General features: G+C 39.4%; 1 protein-coding gene and 1 long non-coding RNA gene across 4 annotated transcripts; one reads left to right on the top strand and one right to left on the bottom strand.

Annotated features, from left to right (window-relative positions):
- Positions 1–120: 120 nt before the first annotated feature.
- Positions 121–17,322, top strand: NDUFS1 (NADH:ubiquinone oxidoreductase core subunit S1). 3 transcript variants are annotated; one of them, XM_037396799.1, is made up of 19 exons: positions 121–251; positions 1,148–1,215; positions 1,451–1,542; positions 2,983–3,090; positions 4,250–4,326; positions 4,414–4,495; positions 4,606–4,736; positions 5,463–5,648; positions 8,551–8,685; positions 9,078–9,192; positions 10,154–10,299; positions 10,939–11,067; positions 12,252–12,381; positions 12,867–13,027; positions 14,582–14,736; positions 15,295–15,470; positions 16,222–16,356; positions 16,566–16,638; positions 16,968–17,322. In XM_037396799.1, the coding sequence occupies exons 2-19, from the start codon at positions 1,152–1,154 to the stop codon at positions 17,057–17,059; spliced, it is 2,187 nt and encodes a 728-aa protein (XP_037252696.1). In that variant the 5' UTR covers positions 121–251; positions 1,148–1,151; the 3' UTR covers positions 17,060–17,322. The 3 variants fall into 3 exon arrangements, with proteins under 3 accessions (XP_037252696.1, XP_037252695.1, XP_037252697.1); XM_037396798.1 differs by lacking the exon at positions 121–251 and adding an exon at positions 280–448; XM_037396800.1 differs by lacking the exon at positions 121–251 and adding an exon at positions 919–1,028.
- On the bottom strand, positions 13,012–27,036 carry LOC119152083. Its single transcript, XR_005105666.1, has 3 exons — positions 26,946–27,036; positions 13,315–13,373; positions 13,012–13,103 (listed from the first exon to the last, which is right to left on the bottom strand). It is a non-coding gene; the product is annotated as an uncharacterized LOC119152083 (long non-coding RNA).
- Between the last annotated feature and the right edge of the window lie 60 nt (positions 27,037–27,096).

Here is a 27,096-nt window from a genome sequence, read left to right as displayed (position 1 = left end):
TAATGGCAAAGCTCGGGAAGTTTTTCAGTGTTACAAGGGTACGGTAACATTCCCTATACCGTCGTCGTCCCCGTCGTCCCGCCCCCTCAGGCACCAGCGGAAGTTGTCGGAGTCGGGCGAAGGCTGAAGCGGAAGGAGACGGAAATTGCCGAGTGTGCGGTGTCTGACGGTGGCCGGGAAGGTGTCCGGAGAGCAGCGGAAATTGCCGAGTTCTATCGTTCGCCAATACTCTGACGGAAATCCCCGAAGCGGTTAGTTCCGAGGATTGCCGAACGCGCGCGTCCCCGAGCGGCGCGCGCCGCTGAGGCTGCCCGCTCCGGAGGTTGCCGAAGGAGGCTGCGGGCAGCGGTGGGAAGGCCCGAGGCCGCCGCCACAGAGGCCGGGGCGGAGGGCAGCCCGCGCAGCGGTGGGGAAGGCCGCGGCACCTACGCCGCCCGTCCCGCGTCAGGTAACGGCGGACGCCGTGGCGGGGACTGCGGCGGCAACTCCGCAGCACGGGGAGGGCAGGCTGGGGCGGCGCCGCCGCGGACGCCCTCCTCCTGTCGCCGTTCCCGGTGCCCTTGACGGGCTCGGCGGCGGGCCGGGGGCTGCCTGGCCGGCGGCGGCGCCTCCAAGGTGACCCCGCGCCGGGCAGCGCTGCTGCCCGCCGGGCCCTGGGCCCCGGGAGCCGGGCGGCCGGGCTCGCCGCCGCGCTGCACCGTCCGGCAGGGCCCCGGCGCCGTTCCCGGGGCAGCGGGGCCGGGGCGGGCGGGCGGAAAGCCCGATGGGCCCGGGCCGGGGCGGGCCGCCTGCCGCAAGCCCCCGCGGTCGCTCGCCAGCGCCAAGCGGCTGCGGCGGTGCCGGCCCCTGCCAGGCTGCTCCTTCCCGCGGGCTCTGGCGGCGGTGCCGGCGGTGGCTGCAGCCGGGCTCCAGCTGTGCCGCTCAGCGCCTGGTGCGAGCTGCGTACGTGTGAAGAAGGGATAGGTATAAAAAGGGAACCGCGTCGTGCAGCTTGAGGAAGGAACTTACTCTCTTCTAACTCCGTACGTGTAGGTGCATACGTTCTTTTTTGCAACTAGTACAGAAGTTGCTACTCTGCCTGTTTAAAACCTGTCAGCAAACATTTGAACTGGTAAAAACTGAGTGCTGTTCTCGTGTCTCCCCAAAGCGCCATGCTTCGCCTGATTCCTGTCCGCAGAACCTTGGCGGGGGTCGTCCAGTCCTCCAGAGTGCGTGGTAAGTGTCTCTAGTTGACGTGTGCATGTTTGGTGATAAAATCAATGTATCTGTAATGATTTACTGAAGGGCTTGTATTAATACTTTATTTGCGGCTCTGGAATGCCATGTTGCACTGTTTCTAGGACTGGAGTCCTACCAGTGCTGTAGAACTGTAAAATAAGGAGCGTGGGGTCTGATGGTTTGCGTCTAGCAGTAACTGAAAGTTTTTGTTTTCTTTTTCCGTGTCTCTCAGGGCGTACAGCTGCAACAGCAGCCAGCGACCAAATAGAGGTGTTTGTGGATGGTCATCCTGTATTGGTGAACCCGGGAACCACAGTTCTTCAGGTGTGGGGAGTGGCATTCTGAATTTTTCTTGGATTCCCTATCTCACTTCTTGACAGCATGTTCTATTCGATGTAGAAAAAAAAACATCTAGCAACTTTTATGTTGTTTCTTGCAGTTCTTTAGGGATTATTTTTTTTGCTGACTGTGAGGCAATTTCATGTGGCAGAAATCCTTCGGGGAGTTCAGTGGTTATAAAAAAAGCATCTGCTGTGATTGCCTGAGAGAAGATGCATGCAGCTTGAACCCAGATGGCAAAAATGTATGCAATGCAATAACACTTTAATAAATTCTGGTTGAAAGTCTAGCTCTGAACTCTATGTGACCTGGTAGTTTTTCAGAACCTGTTGATTTTATATCTTAAAGAGGTGTCTCAGGTGAATGTGGGATTGTCTCCTTTTCGTTATTAGTTCTTGTGATTCAGAATGCCGATCCTTTGCTGCTTTTATTCTTATTGGTGTAGGAAGAAATGGAACCTGGATCTTCCAGCCTGTACTCAGCATCATTGCTTTTTCAGGCCAAAATTTCAAGTAGATCTTTTTCCAGTCTAACTTATTTTTAAGAAGCCGTTAAATGGGGAAATGGTGTAGTGGACTAGAACACTAACGTGTATAGTGTTTATTTTAAAATACACACCTTATTCTTTGGATACAAGTTACTAATTTATTTAGGCATTAGAATGCCCTCATGAAGAGCTTAGTGTAAAATATTCTTAAGTGGTTTTTTTATTAGCTTTTTAGTTCTGCTTACATGTGATAATTTTTTGTGGAAATCATCAGAAAAAGTAGATCTTGTTAGTTCTTTTCATTGTATTCAGTGGTATTTCTTCTGGCAGGTATAGCTAGCACTATAGCCTAGATCCAGTCAGCCATGGGGATTTTATGCAGGAAAGGCCCTTTTTATCTGTTCTCTGGAAACCTGTCAATCTCTGTCCTATCTTCTTCACACATGTCATGGAAGAATATATGAGTTTGGGCTTCAACTGAGGATTGACTACGCTTGAGTACCTCCGTAGAGTGTATTCATGTTGTTGAATTATCAGAAATCATTATGCCCATTGTTGTTTCCTTTATATTTTTCAAAATTTCCTTTTATGCGCTTTTATTTAAATAGCGCATGCATTCTTCAAAAAGTTAATTGTATTGCTGGTGTCCTATCTATTAGAAAGAATTCTCTCTGTTCTTGGAGGAAAAAAGGAAAGACAGGTCAGTTCTCATTTCCTCAGTTACAAATTATGGAAAAAAAATTGTAATTGATTACCTGATATGTTTCTGCTTGATCACAATTTTTTATTTATGGCCACTTCTTAAGATAAAAGGTTGAATGTGCTATATTCCTGAGCACTAACGCTGATACTCTTTGAAAAACTGAGTATAGTTTTACGAGGTGGAACTGAAAGGTCTAACTAAAATTTAATTTTCCTTTGTTTCTTACTCTTTGTAGGCCTGTGAAAAGGCTGGAATTCAGATACCTCGTTTTTGTTACCATGATCGTCTCTCTGTTGCTGGAAATTGTAGGATGTGTCTTGTGGAAATAGAGAAAGCTCCAAAGGTATTTTATGTGTTTCACAGGAATTGTAATTTTCTGCTGTGCTTGGGGCACAGCATACATATCTTGTAAGTAATTGTACTATCATTAGCACACAGATTGTTGTCATTCAGCTGCTCAAAGCAGGTTTTTCCCTTTTCCCCACTGAACCGCAGTGATTGTCCATGGATGAAAGTGAGTTCTCAGGGATTATTTTGTTCCTGGACATGAGCAACATAGCTGTATGTTTTCAGTCAGATATATTTTTATATTCTGTAATTTAGGCTTCAGCTGCACATTTTCAGCTGATACTACACAGTTAGTAAACTTCAGATACTATATGAATTCGGCTGTGGGTTTAGGATCTGCAGATCTGTTCTAGCTAAACAGTGATTGCAGTTGCTTACTAGTTTGTTTTAATGCATTGTGTACCATTGATAGCTGTTGTAAAATAGCCGTTAACTTCAGGATTGAATACTGTCTTCAGCAGTATTAAGAAATCTATGCAGATAGTTGAGGCATTCTTTTGGAGTTCAGTCTTGGGTTACACATTTATATTCACATAAAAAACTCTTCAGCTCACCTCAACTTGAATTCCATAGTTTGAGCTTTGCATCTCTGGAAATGCTGGTTTATCACTAAAGATAGAAGTTGTGATGGTCTGTCTCATGATGTGATTGAAAAGTAGGAGGTATTTGTTTTCTGAGCAGGAGTTCTTGTTAATCTTGTGATGAATTTTATTCTAGACTCTTTTTATAGGCTTTGTTCAAATGTCTCATAAATGATGCATACTCTGAACTTCAGTTCTAGAGGTTTTCTTTGCTGAATCTATTTGATTTGCTCTACGACTGTTACAGCTGGCTTTTCTTCTTGCTATAACTACTTGAATTGGAACCCAAAAGTGTAACATTTTCAACTCCAAAAGTAAAGAAATCATAACTAATGTAACCTTTTTATATAGCCAATTATTAATCAGTATGGCTTCTAGTGACTTTATTGGTTTGATCTTCTTCGTTGTTGTTTTGGGTTTTTTTTTATCCTTGCAGCTATCTTTATTTTTAACAATATGTTAAATTAATAACAGATGCCTATGTAAGAACTGGGGGGATGCAGAGGCTGAGGTTTGTGCCCATGTTGAGGAGAAATATGTTGTGTTCATGCTTGTTTTTTATGATGATTGCAGCCAGTTGCTGCTTGTGCCATGCCAGTAATGAAGGGCTGGAACATACTGACAAACTCTGAGAAGTCCAGGAAAGCAAGGTACCTTTCTTTTAGCATCCTATAGCTGATTAGTTGCACTATCTGCTATGTAAAGCTGGTACTAACTTTAATTCCTGAACCCAACAGAGAGGGTGTAATGGAGTTCCTGCTGGCAAATCACCCATTGGACTGTCCTATCTGTGATCAGGGTGGAGAATGTGATCTACAGGTACAACAACCAATTAAATTGTGTAGGCTTATGTATTAATATTCTTGTCCTAGGTGAAATTGTGTTTTTTCAGCAGCCTGGAAATGTCAGTTTTCTGTTGTCTGTTCTAGGATCAATCGATGATGTTTGGCAGTGATAGGAGTAGATTTAGAGAGGGAAAACGTGCTGTGGAGGACAAGAACATTGGCCCATTAGTCAAAACAATCATGACTCGGTGTATACAGTGCACTCGATGTATCAGGTAACATCCTTTATTTTTCACTGGAGAGAATACTGAGCAGGCATATTTATATCAGTTTGTTACTTGTGAAAGAAACACCATGAGGGACAGTCAATATTTTTTATTTATTTTCTGACTACTTAAGAATTTTATTTCTGGTAGGGACTGATGCTGGTTTCGCTGAGCCACCAGACAGTTGTCATACAGGAAACAGGAAGGTGGTCGAAACATGAAAGTGAAGTCAGAGTTCTACAGGGCAGAACTGATCTCATGGTATTAGTGCCAGAATGGGTTTTAAAACATTAATTGATTTCCACAGCCGCAGTTGCAAGATTTATTTATTCTTCACAGCCTTTGCAGCTATATTTATGCTGTTCTGTAGTCCTGAGCTTCAGTACCAGCTACCCTGAGCCAGATGGAAAAGAATACAATATACTTAGTTCCAGAAGGAACTTGTTAGTTAGGACTGACCTTGGACTCAGGCTGTGAAATTCAACGAGCACTGAATTGCTCTGGTTTTTGATTTAACTCTTACCTAATTTTTGTAGCTGTCTGAATGAAATTCTGCAGCTGTATAGTCCTGCATGTGATGGCACAAGTAATGCATCTGAACAATTGTTGTTTTCTTTAAGATGAATGAACTAAGGGTAATGTTTTATCCTTAGAAAATGAGATAAGGGATGAAAAACGTGCTTTGTTGCTGTTGTACATTCCAGATCTGGTTTTCATTCTTTTTGCATCTACCAGGTTTGCTAGTGAGGTTGCAGGGGTAGATGACTTGGGAACAACCGGAAGAGGAAATGATATGCAAGTTGGTACTTATGTTGAAAAAATGTTCATGTCTGAGTTATCAGGAAATATTATTGACATCTGCCCAGTTGGTGCTCTTACTTCCAAGCCATACGCCTTTACTGCACGCCCATGGGAAACAAGGTGTGTATCTTAACTCATACTGAAGAAGCAGTTTTCTCTGTTTGTCATACACTTTGTCTTAGAATATGTCCATCTATGATACCAAGGGTTTTCTCTGATGTTTATCCTCTGCGTTTTTGTAGTAGGCTTTTCCATAGACTGAATCTAAAACAAATTCTGTTATTCACTCACAGGCCATTCAAGAAAAGAAAGAATGTTATAATTTTAGACTGTTCTTCTCTTATTTTTACCCTAAAATGTTTTCGATGTGTAGGCTATGCTGGCTGCTCAGTTGAAGAAGTTGTGTAAAGGAAGATTCAAGTTCATTATCTCAGTAATTGTTGAGAATATAATTTACAATACCTCATGAAACTAAGCTTTTATGTATATCTAAAAACCTACAGCATGCTGTTGTTGTTTTTGTTACACAGTCTGGTTTTTATGGTTTAACCAGGCAGGTAGTTAAACACCACACAGCTGCTCGCTGTCCCCTCAACCCTCCCAGCCCAGTGGGATGTGGGAGAGCATTGAGGGAGGGGGAAGAAAAAGAAGTAAAATTAGTGAGTTGAGATAAAGACAGTTTAATAAGACAGAAAAAGAAGGGAAAATAATAATAATGATGATAAAAGAATTAGAATGTAAAAAATAAGTGATGCACAATGCAGTTTGTCATCACCTGCCGACTGATGCTCAGCTGGTTCCTAAGCAGTAGCCCCCAGCCAGCTTTTCCCCCCTTTTTGTACCAAGCATGATGTCATATGGTATGGAGTACATCCCTTTGGCCAGTTTGAGTCAGATGTGCTGGCTGTGTCCCCACCCAGCTTCTTGTGCCCCCCCCAGCCTGCTCACAGGTGGGGTGGTGTGAGAAACTGGAAAGTCCCTGACAATGTAAGCACTGCTTAGCAACAACTGAAACAGCATGCTACCAACATTACTGTCATTCTAAATCCCAAATACAGCACTGTGCCAGCTGCTAGGAAGAAAATTAATGCTCTCCTAGCTGAAACCAGGTCAGCATCCACCCCTTATTCTATACCATTAATGTCATGCACAGGTCCCACACTTTCTAATGCATCCTTTCCAGTCTTTTGATATGTATACTATCAAAGATACTATTCTTTTAGTTAATGGGTCATCCCTCTAAAGTGGCTGTTGAGTTCATTTAGTCCATGACTTTGGGCTCCATTTGTCTTAATAGTCCTTCAGGGCTGGTGAGATGGTGCAAGGTATTTGAATGTTGCATGCTGAAGCTCTTCTGGTTTTATCATTGCTGCACTTTGCCCAGTTTTATCAAAATTCATTCTTCATTAATCTAGCTAATTTTTATTGTAATACTGTTCATATGGTATATAACAACCATAGTAGTGATGACATCCAGTATTATATAGCAATTAAAGTCATACAATTCAAATCATTGGATATTCTCAATCAGAATCAAATCCCCTTGAGGTACACATCAGGCTTCCCCATCCTTCCATATTACCCGCCAAGTGCACCCAGGTCCTTCAGCAAAAGCAGTCCCACGGATGGGTTTGCCTTTGCCTGAAGCAGGAGTAACTGAGACAGTCTTCCTCAGCATATTTATGTGCACTACAGGGACTTTGTGTGTACTCCTAACTATCCAGCCTCGGGGAAGATCTCTGGGGGGTATTCTTAAATGGCTGTTCAACCCTAAACAAGACCTAAAACACATTCAGGAGACATAGCAATAAAAAAAAGACATTTCAACATCTTGAGGATATTCAGAATTCTCAAGAGCTACTGTTATTAGCATGGAGGAGGAGGGGAAGGGGGAGGAAGCTATCTCCCCCATAGACTGGCGCTCTGAGGAGAAAACGTAAAAGGTGTAATTATTAATAGCTTCCGATAGATGGCTCCCGAAGTATCGAGATGATGGCAGTGCTGAGTGTGAATATCAGACCAGTCTTGCGACGAGTGATTTTATCATGCCATAAGGCAGTGTTGAAGTACAACAAAAGGATAACCTTAGCCCAGCCCCCAGAGGTGATAAACAGCACAACAGGGAACGCATACTGCAAGTAAGGTTTACGTAATGCAACCCTGACGACAAGCGCAGCAACTCTGAGAGCAGATAAATCAAGGTTGTGACCAGTGACTATGAAACTAATATAATGAATGCTAATAACTCATTTGTTTTAACACGCAGTGGTCAAATCTGTGTCCCCACGTCGGGTGCCAAAAATGACTCTCATGGTTTAACCCTGCAGGTAGAAACACCACACAGCTGCTCGCTTGTTCCCCCCTGCCACCCTCCAGTGGGATGGGGGAGAGAACTGAGGTGGGGGGTAAAAAAAGGTAAAATTAGTGGGTTGAGATAAAGACAGTTCAATGGGACAGAAAAGGAAGGGAAATAATCACAGAATGCTCAGGGTTGGAAGGACTGCTGGAGATCATCTAGTCCAACCCCCTGCTAGAGCAGTTTCACCTAGAGCAGGTTGCACAGAGTCACGTCCATGTCCGTGTGGGTTTTGAATGTCTCCAGAGGAGATATCATCATCATAATGATAAAAGAAATAGAATATATGAAATAAGTGATGCACAGTGCCCACGACCCACCAAACAATGGCCAGCCAGTTCCCAAGCAGTGGTCCCTAGCCAGCTTTCCCCCTAGTTTGTATACTGAACGTGATGGTATGGGGTATTCGTTGGGCAGATTCTTGTGCCCTCCAGCCTACTTGTTGGTAGGATGGTGTGAGAAGCAGAGAAGTCCCTGACTTAATCTAAACACTGCTTAGCAACAACAGAAGCATCAGTGTGTTACCAATATTATTCCTTTTCTAAATCCAAAACACTGCACTGTGCTAGCTGCTAGGAAGGAAATTAACTCTATTCCAGCTGAAACGAGGACACTTGCTGCTTGTATATAGAAAACTGCAAATGGTTTATTTGTTCTTCTACACAGGAAGGTAGAGTCAATTGATGTTCTTGATGCAATTGGAAGCAACATCATAGTGAGCACGAGAACCGGAGAAGTGATGAGGATTTTGCCAAGGCTGCATGAAGATATCAATGAAGAATGGATTTCTGACAAAACGAGGTGTGTGGGAAGTGTTTGTACCTGCATGTGCACGCGTTGAAGGCACACTTTGCAGAACCAGATGTGTGGACAGTAGCACTGATTTCTGGATTCTACTGCTAATATTGTAAAGCTATAGTGAAGAATGATTAGTAAAACCTATTTAAAATATAATTGAGGTCACTGAGTTTTCTAATGTTTTCATTTTTGTAGTGGTTTTTTTTTTTACAGTAACTTCTCTGTTTGTATCAGATTTTTTTGCTTGTTTTTGAGAGGGAAAAGTTAAACTTTCAGGGGAAATGTTTCTTGTGTTTTCTAATCATTGCAAGCTGTTAGAAAACTCGGTTGCAGAAAATAGCATACACAATTATCTTTGCCTTTGCGCTTTAATAATATTAGTGGTGTTCACTTAGGTTTGCTTATGATGGTCTGAAGCGCCAGAGACTTACGCAGCCAATGATCAAAAATGAAAAAGGACTATTTGTTTATGCCTCATGGGAGGATGTATTAAGTCGTGTTGCTGGTGTGGTAAGAACAATTTTCAATATATGTAGCATAAAATCAATTTCTAAAGCTGGACGTATTACAATGATTAATATGAAAAGTTGTGTAGAAAAGAGCTTTTTTTCTTTAGGGTTAGAGGGGAGCATTTGCCTTCTAATCCATTGTATTTCCACTTAAGTTTCTTTTGAATATTATTTCCTGTTTCATGGATTAGACCATCTGAAGAACTTTGTCTTATCGTGATTTCACTTGGGGAAATTACTTTTATTTAAATAGGAAACTAAAGTGTTCTTCATAAACTTAGGAGGAAGCAACTTTCCTGAATTACTCTGATCTGTCTGAAGACTTCTTTAAATTTAAACTGTGCTATCACCACTTTTGCCATCAAAGCCATTAATTCTTTATTACTTATATCTGAATTGTGCTTGCCTCAGTGCTTTCTCTGAGTAGTGATTGATTCTGCTGCTTAAATGAAGTGCTGCATGACTGCTCTGGATTTTGATTAAAAATTTTATGTGGGACGAAGTAGAATTGAATAACTGTAATTGAACTTTCCTCAAAGATGTTTTTGCCCGTGGTACAGTAGCAGGGTTTGTTACGAGAGCTATTGCTTCTCAGGTAATACCTTTGAGTTGAGTTTACTACCTGAGCTCGCGTTACGGAAGTTTGTATTCTGTCTGCACTGTAACTTCATTAAAATAAAAGCATTCACCGGTCTTCCTCTCCTCACCAAATGAGAAATAGCCACATCTGAGCAATAACTCAAGTGGGAGAGACCTGCACAGAATACAGAGAGCTGTTCTTTGCTCATCATGAGCTCAAGGAGCTGGAGTTGCTGCCTTGCAGAAGTCAGACACTGCTGGTCCGTTTGTGCCGCTCCAGGCCGGCAGTTGCTCCGCTGGCTTTGACACGTGCTAATGGAACAAACATTTACCCGGGCTAAATGGGAATTTATTTCAATAGTTTATGCTTTCTCTCTCTCCAGCTACAGGCTGTCCAAGGTAAGGAAGTAGCCGCAATTGTAGGAGGACTGGTGGATGCAGAAGCACTAATAGCTCTGAAAGACTTACTGAATAGAGTAAACTGTGATACACTTTGCACTGAAGAGGTCTTCCCTACTGCTGGAGCTGGGTAAGAGTTTAGGCAAAGCCTGTCTGTAATTAGTACGTTAATGAACTTCGCAGTCAGCAAATCATCTCATGGTAAGATTCTGAAATGACCAAGGGTAGCAACTGCTGATGCATTAGCAGGTTTTGTTTGAATTTACAATATTTATGTGTAGAGTATTTATAGATTGTGAGTTGATACATCGTCTCTACTACAACATAGGGTTGCACGCTTTGCTGTATGTTGAGGTTGCTGCAGTTTAACAGTAGGCTACTGAAAGCCAGTTATAGTCTTGTGAGTTAGATAATTTAGTCTGTTTCTATTTGTGTTGTGAAAACTATAATATAATTATGATCTTGTAAACTGTAATAGCAGATAAAGTTTGTGAAGGCTGACAATAACTGTAAATGTAGGAAATATCCACATTGTAATTCCTTTAATGTTTTCCTGTCTCCGATACTCATGAAAGAGAGAAGCTCTTACATCCTATTTGGGTTAGTAATTTGGATTTTGAGAAATCTTTTCTTTTCCCCCTCCTTTCTTTTCCTGAGATAAAAAAATGTTTTGAGCATTTATAATCTTTACCGTATCTTCATTTCTTCCCTTTACTGAATTCTCATCCTTTTTTTTTTTTTTTTTTTTTTTAACACTTTTTCATTATAGCACAGATTTGCGCTCTAACTACCTGCTTAATACCAAGATTGCTGGAGTGGAGGAGGCAGATGTCCTGCTTCTGGTTGGCACCAATCCACGCTTTGAGGCACCACTTTTTAATGCTAGAATTCGAAAGAGGTTTGTATTCCTTGGTGGTGAATAAGCATGGAAATCCATCTAGATTTGATACAATGCTCAGGTGGAGCTGCAGGCAGTAAATTGAGAGCGTTCATCCAGACGGACTCACTGGATTTAGTTCACCTTTTAGTAAAGGGAAAGGTGATATATGTGTAGACAAAAGGGGTCTCTACTCCCTGTAGTGTATACTTACGTTTTGTTCATTCTCACTTTGACATTTTATTTAAGTTCATAAACTCAGACATTTATTCCTTTGTTATATTACACAGACACCTCAGATTTTGTCTTACAGAAGTTTGTTAAAGCATATCCCTTAAGAATTATTTTCAGCATCGGTTTGCTGCTTTTTGTATTGTTGTAACAAATCAGACTTGCTGATTTTAGAAGCAGTCATTCAAGTTTAACATCTTTGGCAAGTAATGTGGCTTTCCCAAATTTTTGAACATAGCTAAATCAACAAAAAGATATATCAGGAGACAAATGAGGTTTATAAAAGTCTAGTTCTTCCTAATGCGCAGATCTTCCAAAATACATCATTTTAGACAACCGCGGCCTTAAAACTTTGAGAGGAAAAAATGCAATGAGATTTATGAACAATTCATATATTTTTATAAGACTGTGCTGAGAGCTACAAAAAAGGAAAATTTCTAGCCAGCTGATTTTTTTCTCTGTTTATCTAACAAATAAGTGGATTTCTAAAACTGAGCACTACCAAATCCAGAATTCTTTCTTCCTACCAACGACTTAACTTTTAACTCTTAGTTGCTTCAGAATTAGTCAAGCCAAACAAACGTAGCTGTAGGTGTGGGATTTTGTTTCATTTGTTTTTGCCTAATGCTGGAAAAGTGGGGTTTTTTTTAAAGTTGTAGCACTTGGTTTTATGCAACCTTTTTTTCCACTGAATTGGCAAAAGTTTGAGGGGAGGGAATTGAGTTAGGAAATTCTTACATAAGGTGTGTTGCTGCACTGGTCCCTGAATGTATATAAAGAAATAGTCCTTCTAAAAAAACCTAAGCTTGCTTAGCAGTCAGAATAATGCTAATGTGCATCTTACCAAAATAGTGAATGCCTTTGAAAGAATTTACATCCTATTTCAAGTTACTGCTGAAGTTATAATTAGTGGCTTTCGTTGAGTAAAGCTTTGTATTTCTTCAATTTTTATAAAATGTTTGCTGTGTTTTCAGCTGGCTTCACAATGACTTGCAGGTGGCCCTTGTTGGCTCTCCTGTGAATCTGACCTACACATATAACCATCTAGGAGAGTCCCCACAGATACTGGAGGACATTGCCTCTGGAAAACACGCATTCTGCAAGGTACACACAATTTATGAGTGTGACACTTAAATTTCATATATATTGAATAATAATCTGAATTCCTCACAGAGATGGATTTGAAGTACCGTATTGTATATGGGTTTATTTGCTTTTAATGACACGCAGAGATGAGGTAATGATTAGTATGCACCAGGTATGTGTGAACTGTTTACTATATTCACGTGTGTCAAACTTTGCAGTGCAGGAAACTCCTGGAATATTTTTTGATATAAAATGGGCTGTTTCAGCTGCTGCTGTTTCCACTTAAATGTCTGGCTCTCAAGAGTATAGTCCTGTATTGACAGGATAGTGTACTCCTTATAGCAGTTGCTCTTGGTCATTGTTTCACTCTGAGATGAAGCCATTTCAGAACCATAGCTTTGCATGGAAGACTTACATACAAATTACAGGATTTATTACATTGTCTGCACCAAGAATTGTCTTCAGTGTCATGGAGTGAATTTCTTGATTCTTCACTTGCACAGGTTCTCGACCAGGCCAAAAAGCCAGTGGTGGTGGTAGGCAGTGCAGCGCTGCAGCGCAGTGATGGAGCTGCTATCCATGCTGCTGTTTCCACCATTGCACAAAATGCCAGGACTAAGAGCGGTGTTGGTTCTGATTGGAAAGTCATGAACATCCTCCACAGGTTTGCTTTAAAGCTTTTTTGGGAACCATTTTCATTCACACTGGGCCTCCACAAGTTACCGTACGTGTGCAGAATTCTGTGTACACACAAGCAGGTTATCAGGTTAGAATTTATACTCCTGTAGGGAATATAAAAAATAGAAGTACAAACCAACAGAAACCTTTTAATAAAAACGGGTTCCTTGACTGGCAAACTTTTCTGGCTCTCCATGAGATTTTATTGATTTATTATTTAAATGTAGAATGTAAATTTATAAGTATAGAATACCAGAGAGCTTAATAACATACCACAGTCCTCAGCAGAATGCACAGCAGACCTCTGTCATTGCTGAGTGATTGCTTTTTATCTACAGGAAGAAAATCAAAATAGCAAGAGTATTTAAGTAATACAGTTTCTTAATTGTGCAGTTTCTTAACTGAACAGTTAATAGAAAAGCTTCAAAGCTTTTAGTTTTAGGGCTTTTGATCTTAGCTATTCAGTTTATTGGGATATTATTCCTTTTAACAAGCAAGCCTCGCTTGAGACAGTCCTTCCCCACTCTCTTGCTAAAACTCTGTCAAATTGACAACCTCCATAAAGGAAAAATTATTTCAGCAAATAAATGTAGTGGCACTTTGGATTCAGACACCCAACAGAGTCCTCCTGCCAAAAGCAGCTTAGTTGATGTAAAACTAGTATAGCAAGATTAAAGCTTGGTCCTCTGAAGGAAACTTGGATATAAAATCCTGCTGTTGAAACTGAAACCAAAACACTGATGAGTTAAAGAACACTTATGATACCTTTTTTTTTTTATATGTGGTTTGGGAGTCTTCCATGTTACTGATGTTCATGCTTTTGGTGCACCATCCTCTCTACCTTAAGTGCATAAAGCAACTGAACTTATTGGAACCTATATGTTTGATTATGTCAGACAAACAGGAGTAACACTGAAAGATCTGTACTCTACAGAGATGATTTTTTTTTCCTTTTAAATGCGATTGCAAGTCTGGCACCTGATTATGCAAAACTGTTGATTTGGAAAAGACAACTGCCAGAAAATGAGAATGATTATTTCATTCTTTCAGAAGTATTTTTACGTGTGAATAAATGAATAGTGATGCAGTAGTGGTCTTAACTCTTAGATGCTTTAGAGTAGCGGATGTTCCAGTGCTGGTCTTTCATCTTCCACATGAGTGCCCTAAATTAAAGGACTGTTGAGTTCAGTTCATAGCTGCAATGTGAACCTTGATGTTCCAGGTGACAAGTGAGCTGCCTGCCACTAGGTCCTGACCTGGAATGTCTGCCTTTATTTTGCTATCTCATCTTAAATAGGTGAGATTCCCCATGAAAACTTCAAATGGCATCAGTTTGTCAAAATGCAAACCCAACCTGATATTCTGTCAAATCTGCTGTCAAAATTTTCAGCTTTCTTCATGCTTAATTTTTGTTCCATTACTGTTAGAGACCTCTTATGTCCCTTCAAAATATTTAGTCAAAAAAAGAAGTTCAGTCTGCTCTGATGGGAGAGGGGAAATTCTGAAACAACTTGAACTCATAATGTGTTTGTTCCTGCAGGGTTGCAAGCCAGGTAGCTGCCTTGGATCTGGGTTTCAAACCAGGAGTGGAGGCAATTAGGAAAAATCCTCCCAAATTATTGTATCTCTTGGGAGCAGACTCAGGTTGTATAACACGTCAGGATTTGCCAAAGGATTGTTTTATCATCTATCAAGGTAATTAGTAGATGTAAATTATCCAATAGCTGGAGAGAAAGCCTGAACAGTGGCGTATTCTCCCAAACATATCTGACACTTTGATGAATTCTAGCCTTTATTTTCTATCAAGAAATGGAACTTCCAACACATAACTGAGATGCTGGTTACCTATTTCTTAGGTAAAGATGAGAAACTGTTGATGAATAATAAGGGAATATAAACCACTCAGGTCTTCTGGAGCATAGCTTGAAACCTGGCAGACAAAATGGCATTGGTTCCCAGCTGTTCTATCACACCAAAACGTGCTTGTTTCAGGCACGCCCCCAAAGCTGAGTGACTATAGAGACCGAACTACCATTGACTACTGCTTGTAGTCTGTTCATTTTCCCCAAAGCATTAGGCAAGTAAGACCTCTGAGCAGTCACCCTAGTAGGTTTTATATTAATGGTTAAGCGAACCTTAGAAGCTCCTTTTTTTCTGGGAAAATCTGTATTGTGTTAATAAAGCATTTCTTTTTATTTTGACTTGCTAATGTCTTACGTGGTTGTGTACTGTTTCCTCTTTCCATGTATTTAGGACATCACGGGGATGTGGGAGCTCCCATGGCTGATGTTATTCTCCCAGGAGCAGCATATACAGAGAAGGCAGCTACGTATGTGAACACGGAGGGTAGGGCCCAGCAGACAAGAGTAGCAGTAACACCTCCTGGGATGGCAAGGGAAGACTGGAAAATTATTAGAGCTGTCTCTGAGGTACTGTTGCTGTTGTGAATTGCTTCTAATAGAAGTATATGGAGAGGTTAAGTTCTTCTTATATTGAAAAGTGTTTCCAAAAAAGAGGTACATTTTCAGGGAAATACACAACTGTAGTCTTAAGAAGTAATGTTTTGTATTGAATCCTTTGTTAATTCTGTGAGTTAAATCATTGTTTCCCTTTTGAGGATAGCACTAATACTGTGGCTGCTCTATGCTGTTGGAATGCATAACGGGTGAAGCTTTGTCTGCAAATTCTGCAGTGGCTTCAGAGGAAATTGGTGGGAGGATGTAGTTGCTTTTCAGAAAGAGAACAACGTGAACTCTGAAGACAGGGTCTGTTATCATTAGATAAGGTCAAATATGTGCTTACTACTCACTGGGTACGAGATGCATTGATAATTGTATCAACTTTTATATCATTTGGTGGTAAGCTAGGGAAAGTACAAGTGACATCAGTATGGAAGGAGAAAAGTACTTCTTGTCTTCACCCACCCGCGCCCCCCCCCCCCCCCTTTGTATAGGAAACATGACAGCTTAGGTTTTTTGACATAGGGAAATTTAACTGTAGGCATCAGAAGTCCAATAAAATACTGTGACTTTGCTTCAGTTTGTACATTATAACTATCTGCGTTTTCAGGAGTGTAGATTTTTCTTGATTTTACTTTAGTTATGTTAATTGGCTGGTAATCTAAATTATTATGTATTAAATTCCTATACTTGATGGCATTTCTTTCTGTGAATCTCTTAGTTGGCTGGTATGACCTTGCCTTATGAGAACCTTGATCAAATACGGAAGCGTTTAGAAGAAGTATCTCCTAATCTGGTTCGATATGATGATGTGGAAGGGGCTAACTACTTCAGCCAGGCAAATGAATTGTCAAAGGTAATCAAAACTGAAGCATCTGGGCTTGATTTAGTGCTGTTACATAGCTTGATGCCTTTTAAAGAAACGGGCCTTCTTCAAATGTAGTACTACAAGCACGCTTTGACCTGCAGTGAATGCAGAATTCACTAAGCAAATGCTTTGGTAACGAGTTCCTATCATAAAACTGACTTTTTTTTTTTTTTTTTTTCTTTTTTCCCCTGTTACAGTTAGTGAAGCAACAGCTTCTTGCTGATCCTCTTGTTCCACCTCAGCTCACAATAAAAGACTTTTATATGACAGGTATGTATAGTATGGCCTTTCCATTCTGAAATCAGCAATACATTTTACTTAGTTTTACAGGAAGATTCTTGTGAAGCATTTGAAGCTTTTCACTAAGATATACAGGATTTGAGTCTTTTGAAGAAACAAAATTTTCCAGTAAAATGATTTGGAATTTGCAGAAAGCACAAGAGTATTGGACTGTATTTTCAACTAAGCAATTTTCTTTATCCTCTTTGTATGCAGTCTTGTACTAAATCTCTTTTATATTGTATCTGTATATTTTTGCAAATGAACAGTAAAAACACACTGACATGTGTTTGGATTTTTGGGTGGGTTTTTTTTTTCAGATTCAATCAGTAGAGCATCCCAGACGATGGCCAAGTGTGTGAAAGCTGTTGTTGAAGGTGCTCATGCAGTAGAAGAGCCAGCCAGCTGCTAGAGACTAATCAGACTGCACCCACCTCCATCCAAGTATCTGTTGCAGTTAACTGCTGTGACTGATTTTTTTTTCTTCCAAAAATCTATTTGCTACATCGTTGTATTTCTTCATTCACATTTTCATCAGTTCAAATAGTCCCATATTATAGGACTGTCATTGTGTCTGAGAGAATGTGCAGCACTCAACTTACTGTACCCAGAGGCAAGCATACATGATGACTGTATACAAATAAATTATAATACCAAACAGTCCATGACCTATGTAATTCATATAGCTCAGACTTGTTGCGTGAAAAGAACTCAGTAAGCAGCTCAGACTCAGTAAGTTTTGATGTGCCAGGAACAAGTCTACATGGCAAAAATAGTAGATTGTAACCTTCTTCCAGAATATCCAGATACTTTAATTTTAAGCACTGGTGAGAGTGTGGACATGCTATTTTTGTAACGTACTTTCAGAGCAAGTTGTCTCTCCTAAGTCAAACATACCTGGTTTGTGTCAGTGTTCAGACCTACCACTGCTATAGATATTTTGTTGCACTTGAGAAACTACTTGTGGAGGAAATAAAAATAATTTTGATGTTGTGAAAAAGAAAAGCAGCTTTCACACAGGTTTCTCATATTGAACTGCTTTTAAAATTTAGCAAAAAGATGAAGGCCTTCAGCTACACCAGTTCAAATACAGGAAAGCTCTCAGAATAGTTTCTCTGTGCACTGATCTTGTTGTGAAGTGAGAGAAGGGGTTGTGTGTGGTGGTTTTTGGATTTTGGTTTGTTTTTTTTTCTTTAAGCTTTAGAGTTACTTCGGAACAACAACTCTCTCTTATGTTAATGTAAGTTTGGAAGGAGGATAGCTTCCTCTTCAACAGGCTACTAGGGTAATAAGGTTTACAGTAATCCTTCCAGGAATCAGGCAAATGGGAGCAGTATACATAAAGCCATCACTTCCAACTTTATTTTTACAAAACAAGTGTTAATTTTGCATGAGGAAAAGCTATATTTTTCAGTGTAGAATAATACTAAGTGCATGAGAATGCCTCTGTAGAAACCTCAGCTGTATAAAATTCCTTTTTTCTTCTATGCTTGGAACTTTTCACTAACAAGCAAGTGATTTTTTTACAGAAATCGTTTTTTCTTATGCCCAGGAAGAAAACTCTTCCTGATCATCCTGGTATATACCCTAGTGTCCTTAAATTAAGCTGACTTAGTCTTAAATGCTTGGCATTGTTTGACTCAGCCTGCCATTGTCAAGTTACCAACAAGGTCAGTTCAATTGGTGGTATAAAATAAATGCAACTATTCACTTTATTCAAAGCTACTACTATGCATGTTAATGAGAAGTCTAGAAATACTGTAGTTACTTTTAATGGGGCAGTTCACAGGACCCCATAGTGTGCGTGTCCATGTGTGGTATAAAACCTTCATGTTGTCCTTCCAGAATGTTACTTTAGGAGGAAGAGGCGTTTATGGCAGGGACACAGCAATAGAAGAATGTGTGTGAGAACATATGCCAAAAAGCAAGGCAGTTGGCTCTTCCCACAGATGGTAGGTTTAAGAGGAAAGGGTGTAGCTGAAGCCTATATTGAGTTACAACATTTGGTTCTCAGGTTCCTAGGATGAAAACTTTTTTTCCTGGAAATCCATGTTGTACAAACATGGGTGAATAATTTCAGCTGTGCAACAAATCAGTTATCACTTCTTCATGTCAAACAATTATAAAGATTCAAAAGCTTTAGAGAATTTTTTTTTTGCCTTAAATGCTATAGCATTATTTAATTCTGGGATATCTGGCACATATTCTTGTTTTTTTTAAAGTCAGCATCCTTCAGGTAGTGCGTATAGAAGATCCCTATTTCTATTCAAAAAGTGTCCAGCCCTTATGTTGAAAGATAAACAAGGCTAAGAAGTACATGTCATACTGTCTGTCCTGCTTCTAACCTCTTACCCACCTAACTAATTACCAAGTATAAACTTTTCAGCCAAACCTGATAATAGCAACAAGGTTTCTACAAATTTTGACTGTTGGAAACTATATAGCAAAGAGAAATCTAAATTAGCATTCTTATCAACTAAGTTTACAGTGCAGCCCTTCCTTTATCTATTCTGTTTGCTCTGGTGGCTGGACAGTCAGTGCCTGTGTGGACTTTTGCCCGGTTCGTGATAAAAGGATAGTAGGGGCCTGCAAAGGAAGGGAGGTGATACAGGCTGGGTAAACTATTGGAACAAAGATTGCAGAAACAGGGCTATTCATGCAATTTAGTTCTGTTTATTTAAAAAAAAAAAAGTTTGAAGTTACTGCTACTACTTGCTGGTTCTGAAGCTGCAACTTCAGATTAAAGCAGGGCATTATGAGAACGCAGCAATGAAGAGCTGAGACTATGGGAGATGGACATGCTCAAAGTATTGTTCTTGACTGTTAAAGAAAGGGCTTATTAGCTGGGTGCTACATTGCCTGAACACTCTGCTAATGCAGATAACCTGCAAATGCAGTGTTGGTGATTGCATTTATCCAGACTCTGTTGCGGGGTGGGCAGGGGAATTACTGTATTTAAAGCCAAGACCAGAACTGAAGGCAACTTAATTCCCCGAATGCAGCCCTAGTACCACCTGGTGGCCAACTGGCAGAATTTCTTACTGATTGCATTGCCAGTTACGGTCCAGTAACCCTCACCCCAATTCTTCTGTAACTCCTGCCTGCAGCCGGTATGACAAAGACCGGGGAGAGACAGGGATGGGTTTAGGCTTTTAAGTATCCTCTCAACAGAGCACTGTGTAAACATAGCTCTTACATGCAAGCATTTAACCCCAAACATGGCTTAGATTAAACCTTGCCTTCATGTAGCCTTGTCTTCAGCATAAGGTTGTGAGGAGTGGAGGAGGAAAGGGGTGTGTGTTAATTCAAGGTAAAACCCTACTAAGCACTTAACGTTTTCAAGCTAGTTTAGGCCGGGTTAACACCAGCAAGTCAGATTAAAGAAAAACAGACTGTCTCTGTCAAAACCCTGCAGGCAGATTTCAGCATATCTAAGTGTAAAGCTGTGACCTGAAAACATATTTTTAAAAAACCCTGTTCAATAGCTACCTTCCTGGAAGCACCAGCAGCCCATGGGTACATTCCTGCAGTTCCAGCCGGAGACTGCTTTAAATCCTGGGCAATCTAGTGAGCTTCTTCAATACAAAGAAACCAGACAATGTGGTCCCAAATGGAAGTCAAGTCAAACTGAGGTATGCTCTCAACTAGACTCTGAAACAGCCAACAAAACTAGGCCATTCATAAAAATAGTTATAACTGACATTTCCCTGCCCCCCCCATATTTTGAAGCGCAGCTCAAGGCAGAAAAGGAAGTGTCTGTAGCACTTCCCCAGGAAGTAAAACATTTGGGATCAATGCCTCTTCTGAGGCTGGGATTCCTGCAAGACAGTGTCTGGTATCTGCTTGGCTGGGGGATATGCTGTATATTACTGTCGAAGCCAACAGAAAAGCAGCAGAGATTCAGAGCTCCACAAAAAGCAGAACAGCAGCCTGGCATCAGCCTTAGTCCAGAGAGAAAAGTTAATAAAACCTCATCTCCATCCCTGTCCCCACACACCTCCTCCTCCTAAAATACTCCAAACAATGGCTAAGCCAAAACATCTTCTCCCAAAACAAGACACTATCTTAATGATTTGTTGTGTTGTACTTCAAATGTGCAATTAGATGAGATCACCTTCAGTGAAGGGCTGAAAGACTGACTTCCAAGGCACTGACAGGACAGGAACAGAGAAAGTGCTAACAAGCAAACTGATAGAAGAGGACTTAATTGTGACTGCCATCATGAAAAAAAATTAGCAGTAAGTAAGCAGGGAATTATGGAGAACACCTAGAAGTTAAGGACTTCACTGTCAACTGAAGTAAGCTTTTTATCAGGAGTACAAGAACATGTTTTATGGGGTAAGTTCTCCCAGAGTTACCCAAGAAGCTGTGTTGCTCAAGAAGCAGGTCAAATTCCTATTTAAAAACTCCTATGATATCTATTAATAATAGGTTATCAGATAATTATTCATAAAATGTCAAATGGGCATAAAGGACCTTTGGGAATGAAACACTGATGTTTACAGAGTCACAAGGAAAACTTTGTTCAGAAACAAACACTGAATCCTTTGCTCTGTGTAGGGGTTTATACAAGTCACAGTCCTCTCTGTCATGTAGCATTTTATGCAAAAGACATTTTACAGTAACACATAGTAGCTGATGGAATGATGCCAGTAATGTGTCCTGAAGTACTGGGGTATCCCCAACTCCCCGCAGCTAAGCACAACAGAGAAATGGTACAGGGAGTCATAAATGACATACACAAAACCAGGGAGTCATAAATGCCATATACAAAACCTTGCAATTCAAACCCTCTATGGGTGCCATGATCAGCAAAGCCTGGTATGCTAAACACTGTTAAGAAATGTTTTCCTCTGGCTACGTGCAAGCATGCATTCACAGTGCCTAACGCTGAGAAGCCTACCAAGATTGAGAGGCCTCTTTGCGTAGTAAGATACAATAGCTGGTAGAGACATCTCCTCACTCTGATGTGAATACTGAATTTTGAATATACCTAACATATTTCAAAGAAATAATTTTGTTTCTTCTTGGCACCTTCTGTACACCTGTGTCTATGTTTGACGTGGATCAGAGGAACCACGCATCAAAAAACCCATGAAGAGCAAAAAGCTTCATGTATAACAAATAACTTTCAAAATCCACTAGGATCTCATGACCCCTAGACACTAATAAAGCCTTGTGCTTTGATGTTAGCTCAACTCCAACTACTTCTGGAAAATCCTGTCCTGCATGCTTTTCATTTTTGAGTAACCCATCACAGGATATTCCACACCTTTATTTGAAGCATCTTATACTGGCTACTCTCAGAAGACTAAGAGATCGCTGATTTGATCCAGAGTGGGAAGTCTCATCTTTCCAATTTGCAGTTATGACCAAGACCCACTCTAACCTGAATGTAAACAAATAACTGAACTAGCAGCAGAAAGGCCTGGTGGTAAAACGTGTGGCTTCTTAACTGCTACAACGATAGTTAATGAAACACCAATAGACAGAAGCAGACAGTAATATACAATAGTATACTTTGAATTAGCAGTGGACTTCCCAGTAAAATGGGACTGTATCAGAGCATTCTGCTGGGACAGTTTATTCCAGTCATTGGTCTTCAATTTAAAGAAGTCTCCACAGGTGTCCATCATGTATTCTGGACAAGCTTCCCACAATTAGTAGTCTTACTATTTTGTCTTTGCTGAGCTTTAGGAAGACAATACCATTTATTTAATGCAGATTAAAATACACATTGATGATGAAGAACAGATTAGTTTAGTCTTAGTTAATTACTATTTTCAGTACAGTTCACTATCAATTAATTATATTATCATGCAATAGCTAGCATACATCTGCTCCCAACTGGTTAAATACTTCTGCAACTACCCACAGCAAAATTCCCATCACTCCAATATGCTTAATGAAGCTCCTATGACTTAGGAAAACAAGGCCAGTCATCTGTACTTTGTGTTGCTTTGGTAGCATTTATGACTTTAAATGAAGTAAAGCGAAGTTACTCTGTTCTACATATGGTTTGTCCTATACTTTCAGCTGTGCTATCTGCCATGTAGGAGTGCACTAAAAACATGGGTTTGAAGTAGTTTAGCAGCTGCATGTATGCCATAACCTGAATGTATTTGCTAGAGAAAAATCTTCAGACTGTAGACAATGTTTTTAGTATAGGGACTCCCACATTTGGAAAAGTGGCAAAAAGCATGCTGGTTATCAAATAGCACACAGGCTCACTGAAATTCAGATATGTTAGAGACAACCACTGCAATAAAACTTCCATGTAAAGAATATCTGAAAAATAAGAATAAGCATTTTTCAATAATACTAACATGTTGTGCTGTAGTTAGCTCGACCCCAGAACTTACCACAACTAAATAAACCAATACCACATAAAACTGCTGCTCAAGACATTGCTTAGAACAATATATCTAATGATAATTTTGGGTTTTATTTAATTTGTCACACCCTTAAATGCCTAAAGACAAGATCTGCTGTATAAGCGTGGCTCTATGTATGAAAGTCTCTAATAAACATCTATACACCTAGAGTTGTTCCTCCCCTTCACAATATTCACCTGCATTTTAAGTTGCTGATACCTTTCACAAACATTTGAAGACATTGGAACTGTTTCCTCAGAATGTATGTCTTTCAAGGAATAATCCCAAGATGCTTACGTTCCAACACTATTTGCTGAAAAACCCAGACCCTTCACCACATGCACAGAGTCATGCTCTAGAAATTCCTGAGATCTGCACTTGGGGTGCATATGACCTTGGGAGAAAGTCAAGGTTCATTTCTTGATGTAGCCTCCTTCAGTAACTGGTATAAAACCTAAAGCATCTATTCTATTTTTATTAGACTCACAAAGCTTATTCACTAAGTCAGTGCCCTCCACCTTGCTATTAATACCTGTGAGACAGATCAGCAAAGTATGCCTCATTACCCAGAAACTAGTGATTTAGGGAACATTAATGTTCTTTGACCACTCTGTGCTCAAGCGTACAATACATTTACTGGCTGGAGCAGTTGGTCCAGCGACGCGGCCACTTCAAAGTCAAGGCAGACAGATATATTCTGTAATGAAGAAATAGAACTTCCAGAATACAATTTCTCATGTTGTGCAGGGGACATTTCTTGCTTTGGGTTTACACGCCATCCTTGTACAGAAGTCTGAGAGTTCAGTTTGCTCTCCAACATAATTTCAGAGTACTGCTCTACTCTGTCAAAATGATGCATCACCTAACTTAAGAGAAAAAGTCTTGTCCATAAAGATAAAAAAAGAAATAATCTGGTTTTATACCTTCTTTTAATTCCACAGTACTAAAGCTAGCAGACTTTGCTCCTTTAGGGTGTTAATGTGTAACATCTTGTCAGCAAAGCAAAATAGTATTTGCAACTTTTAGTAAGTTACTGAAAAGCAAATCCTTTTAATCCTCTCAGGTAAACAAAGTTTTGTTAAATAAATTTCTCCATCCATAATGTATAGATTTCAATTTCTCTGTTGAATGATTACACAATAGTCCATGTAACTAAAATCTAGTGAATTTTTCCTCTTTACTTTGTCCTCCTTAAAAAGATTCAACTTTTTTTTGGTAGAAGACACTAAAAAATACCCCATTTCAGTTTTCCTATTCCAACCTAGATTCAAAATGTTTCTCCTTTTTCCCTTAGCATTAAGCTTCTGGCTTTGCAATTAACACACATCAAATAGATCTCAGGATGTCACCAAAATGTGTAATGTTACTATGATGCATGTTTAAATTTAGGCATGCAAGTAATCTGATTAAAGTCAGTATCTGCAAAGTCAAGCATATAAGCCAAAGAAAGGGTTTAATATTGTTTCTGTGTTCAGGTTCTCAAGTGCCTTCATAGCCATTTCTCTAATGTCTTGTATCATCTGCATCCCAATTAAAAAAAAACCAAAACAAGATACCCCTCAGTTGCTGTACAGATACTCTCAAGAGTACCACAGACTCAGTATAGACCAGTTGTTCATGGCATGCCTCTCTTCCTGAAACCCTAAAAATTATGTCTTAATAGTGCAATAAAGAGAACTAACCTGAATTATAGTTGAATTATACTGAACTACAAAATTACAGTTAAAAGAAGCAATTCTCTTGTTTAACATAAGGCTAGCTAGAAATCACTTAGTGCAGAAACTTGAATTTAGTACTCTAGCAAAACCCTACAGACTTGGTAAAGAGTTTTATGCAAGCAAGTATTGAATGATACTTCAAACACTTCTGAATTATTAATCAGGCCTCCAAGCACATGCAAAACTGGGGTCTGAGAATTTGGTCCTTCATTTATTTAGAATAAAAGAAAAGGAAATATTAATTTATCTCGCATTTGTTGAATTTCTAAATTCATTGAAAGAATTTATTTGCAATATTTAAAAAAATTTTTTTTAATCATCCCATATATGACCAACATTTCTAATCCTTGCAATTCCTGTAATGAACTTTAGATACAGAATAGAAAAGTTGGTTTTGTTTAAAAATCTTACAAAAAGAATCATTAAACATCATGCTCTAAAGCACACAATAATGAATGGTAAAATTATGAAGTACCCTAATTATCACATTACTTCTATACAAAATAGAAAATATTTTTAAAATTACATAGGAGCAATATATTTGATTATTCTTGTTTTTCTAATGTCAGAACAGAACAATGCATTTAATGGATTAATAATCTGATATAGAAAAACAGCTCCTATGCAGTAATTCCATAGAATGCAACACATAGGATTATTAAAATGTGCTAGGCAGACTAACTATAATTTTTTTAAAATTCCTGCTGAACAGAAAATACAGTTTGACAGAAAGACCAGCTGACTTTTAATTGTACTTTAATTCAAACCAATTTATCTAAATTAAAACCCCACTATAAACACACAAACTACACTCACTATACTAGCTAGGCAAACTCTCAAAGTATGTTTTAAAAAGGGAATGTATCTAAATTCAGGATTTTTTTTTTTTTTTTAAGATTATAGTAACTGAGCTATAACAACATATTTCAGATTTGACAGAGGTAGGGGAGAGGTTGATAACATACTAAGTAATTCAATACCTTCATTCATATGACCTCAGTCTGACTGCAGTTCAATTAGCCTATACCACCTGAATAATTTTTACAATGGAAAAAACTTAAATACATTTTAAGATATATCTCATTAGTTTCCTAATTATTTCCTCTTCCTTCAGGACAAATAAAAAGGCATCTTTGCAGTTCATCTCTAAATAGTGCTGTGCATAATCCTATCACAAGAAACATTATCATAGGTCTGCTGAATACAGTTACCAGTGTCTTCACCTATAGATACACCATAGCATCTTGTATTGTTTTGACAGCATTTCATACACTTTTTACAGTCTAATAAAAACATCTGCAATAAAGAAAAACAGTTACTGTTTTACTCTACAAGATATTGTAGTATAAACTTATAGCATCTCTCAACTCTGTAAATAAGTCAGGAATAATAGTATTCATAAATATCAGGAACAAAGCCCCCAAATCAAATTAGTAACTTGAACCAAAGAAAGAACCAAAACAAGAACCAAAACAGATTTTAAAAGACTGCAAGGTGCTTTGAAAACATTAAACCAGAGCTCAACTATTGCCTTCAAATTTCTCGCTACACGCTTTATTTTTTCACATCCCATCCTGAAGGACAGACCATGCTAAATTTATGACAGATTAGCAGAATTTCTCAGATATATATATCACAGGTTCTACTCACTTACATTAATCCCCCTATACCTTCTGTATATGGCCTACTTTAGGAAAAAAAATAAATAAAAGCTGGTTTTTTCCTACCTGTACATTCAGTTTTATTTACCCTTGAAAGAGAGGAAGACTTCATGGTACAGTTACATGAAACTATCCTACATCAATCACAGCTGTTCTGCTGAGAATACGAGTACCAAAAAAAAGTTACACTAACTTTCACAATTGCACACTAATTTTTAGAAATATGACAGAACGACAAAAAAGTTATCAACTTTATAAATTACAGAAAAAATTACAAATTTTTAATTTTTACAGAAAACCAAAATTACTAAAAATACATTTTTTACCATACCTCCTTTCAATTTTTTTCCAGAAAGCTGATCTTAATAGGTTATAAAGAAATTATTTCTTCGTCCACATGCCTTTATATTTTATTTTTATTTAAAATAAAAAGTCCCCAAAATTATAAAAAAATTGGTTTTGGCCATTCGGCTCCCTCCCCCAAATTGACACTTTATAAAAACCTTCTGTACTTTTTTTCCCCCTCCCTCTCTCCCTCTTACTACCTCCAAGATGGTAGGAAAGTTGTTGTTTTGGAGGGCAGAGGAGCCGCTCTCTGATGTTATGTCCTCTCAGTGCCTGTAGTGGTGCTGTAGGAGGCTGCTGGCTCTCTTCTTGAGCAGCCCCAGCAGCCCTGCCTTCTTTGCTGGAGAATAT

This window comes from Falco rusticolus, chromosome 8 (assembly GCF_015220075.1).
Source record: "Falco rusticolus isolate bFalRus1 chromosome 8, bFalRus1.pri, whole genome shotgun sequence".
In the NCBI taxonomy this organism is placed as follows: Eukaryota; Metazoa; Chordata; class Aves; order Falconiformes; family Falconidae; genus Falco; species Falco rusticolus.
Note: the sequence above shows the minus strand (reverse complement) of the source record. Positions and strands in the feature narration are given on the sequence as shown.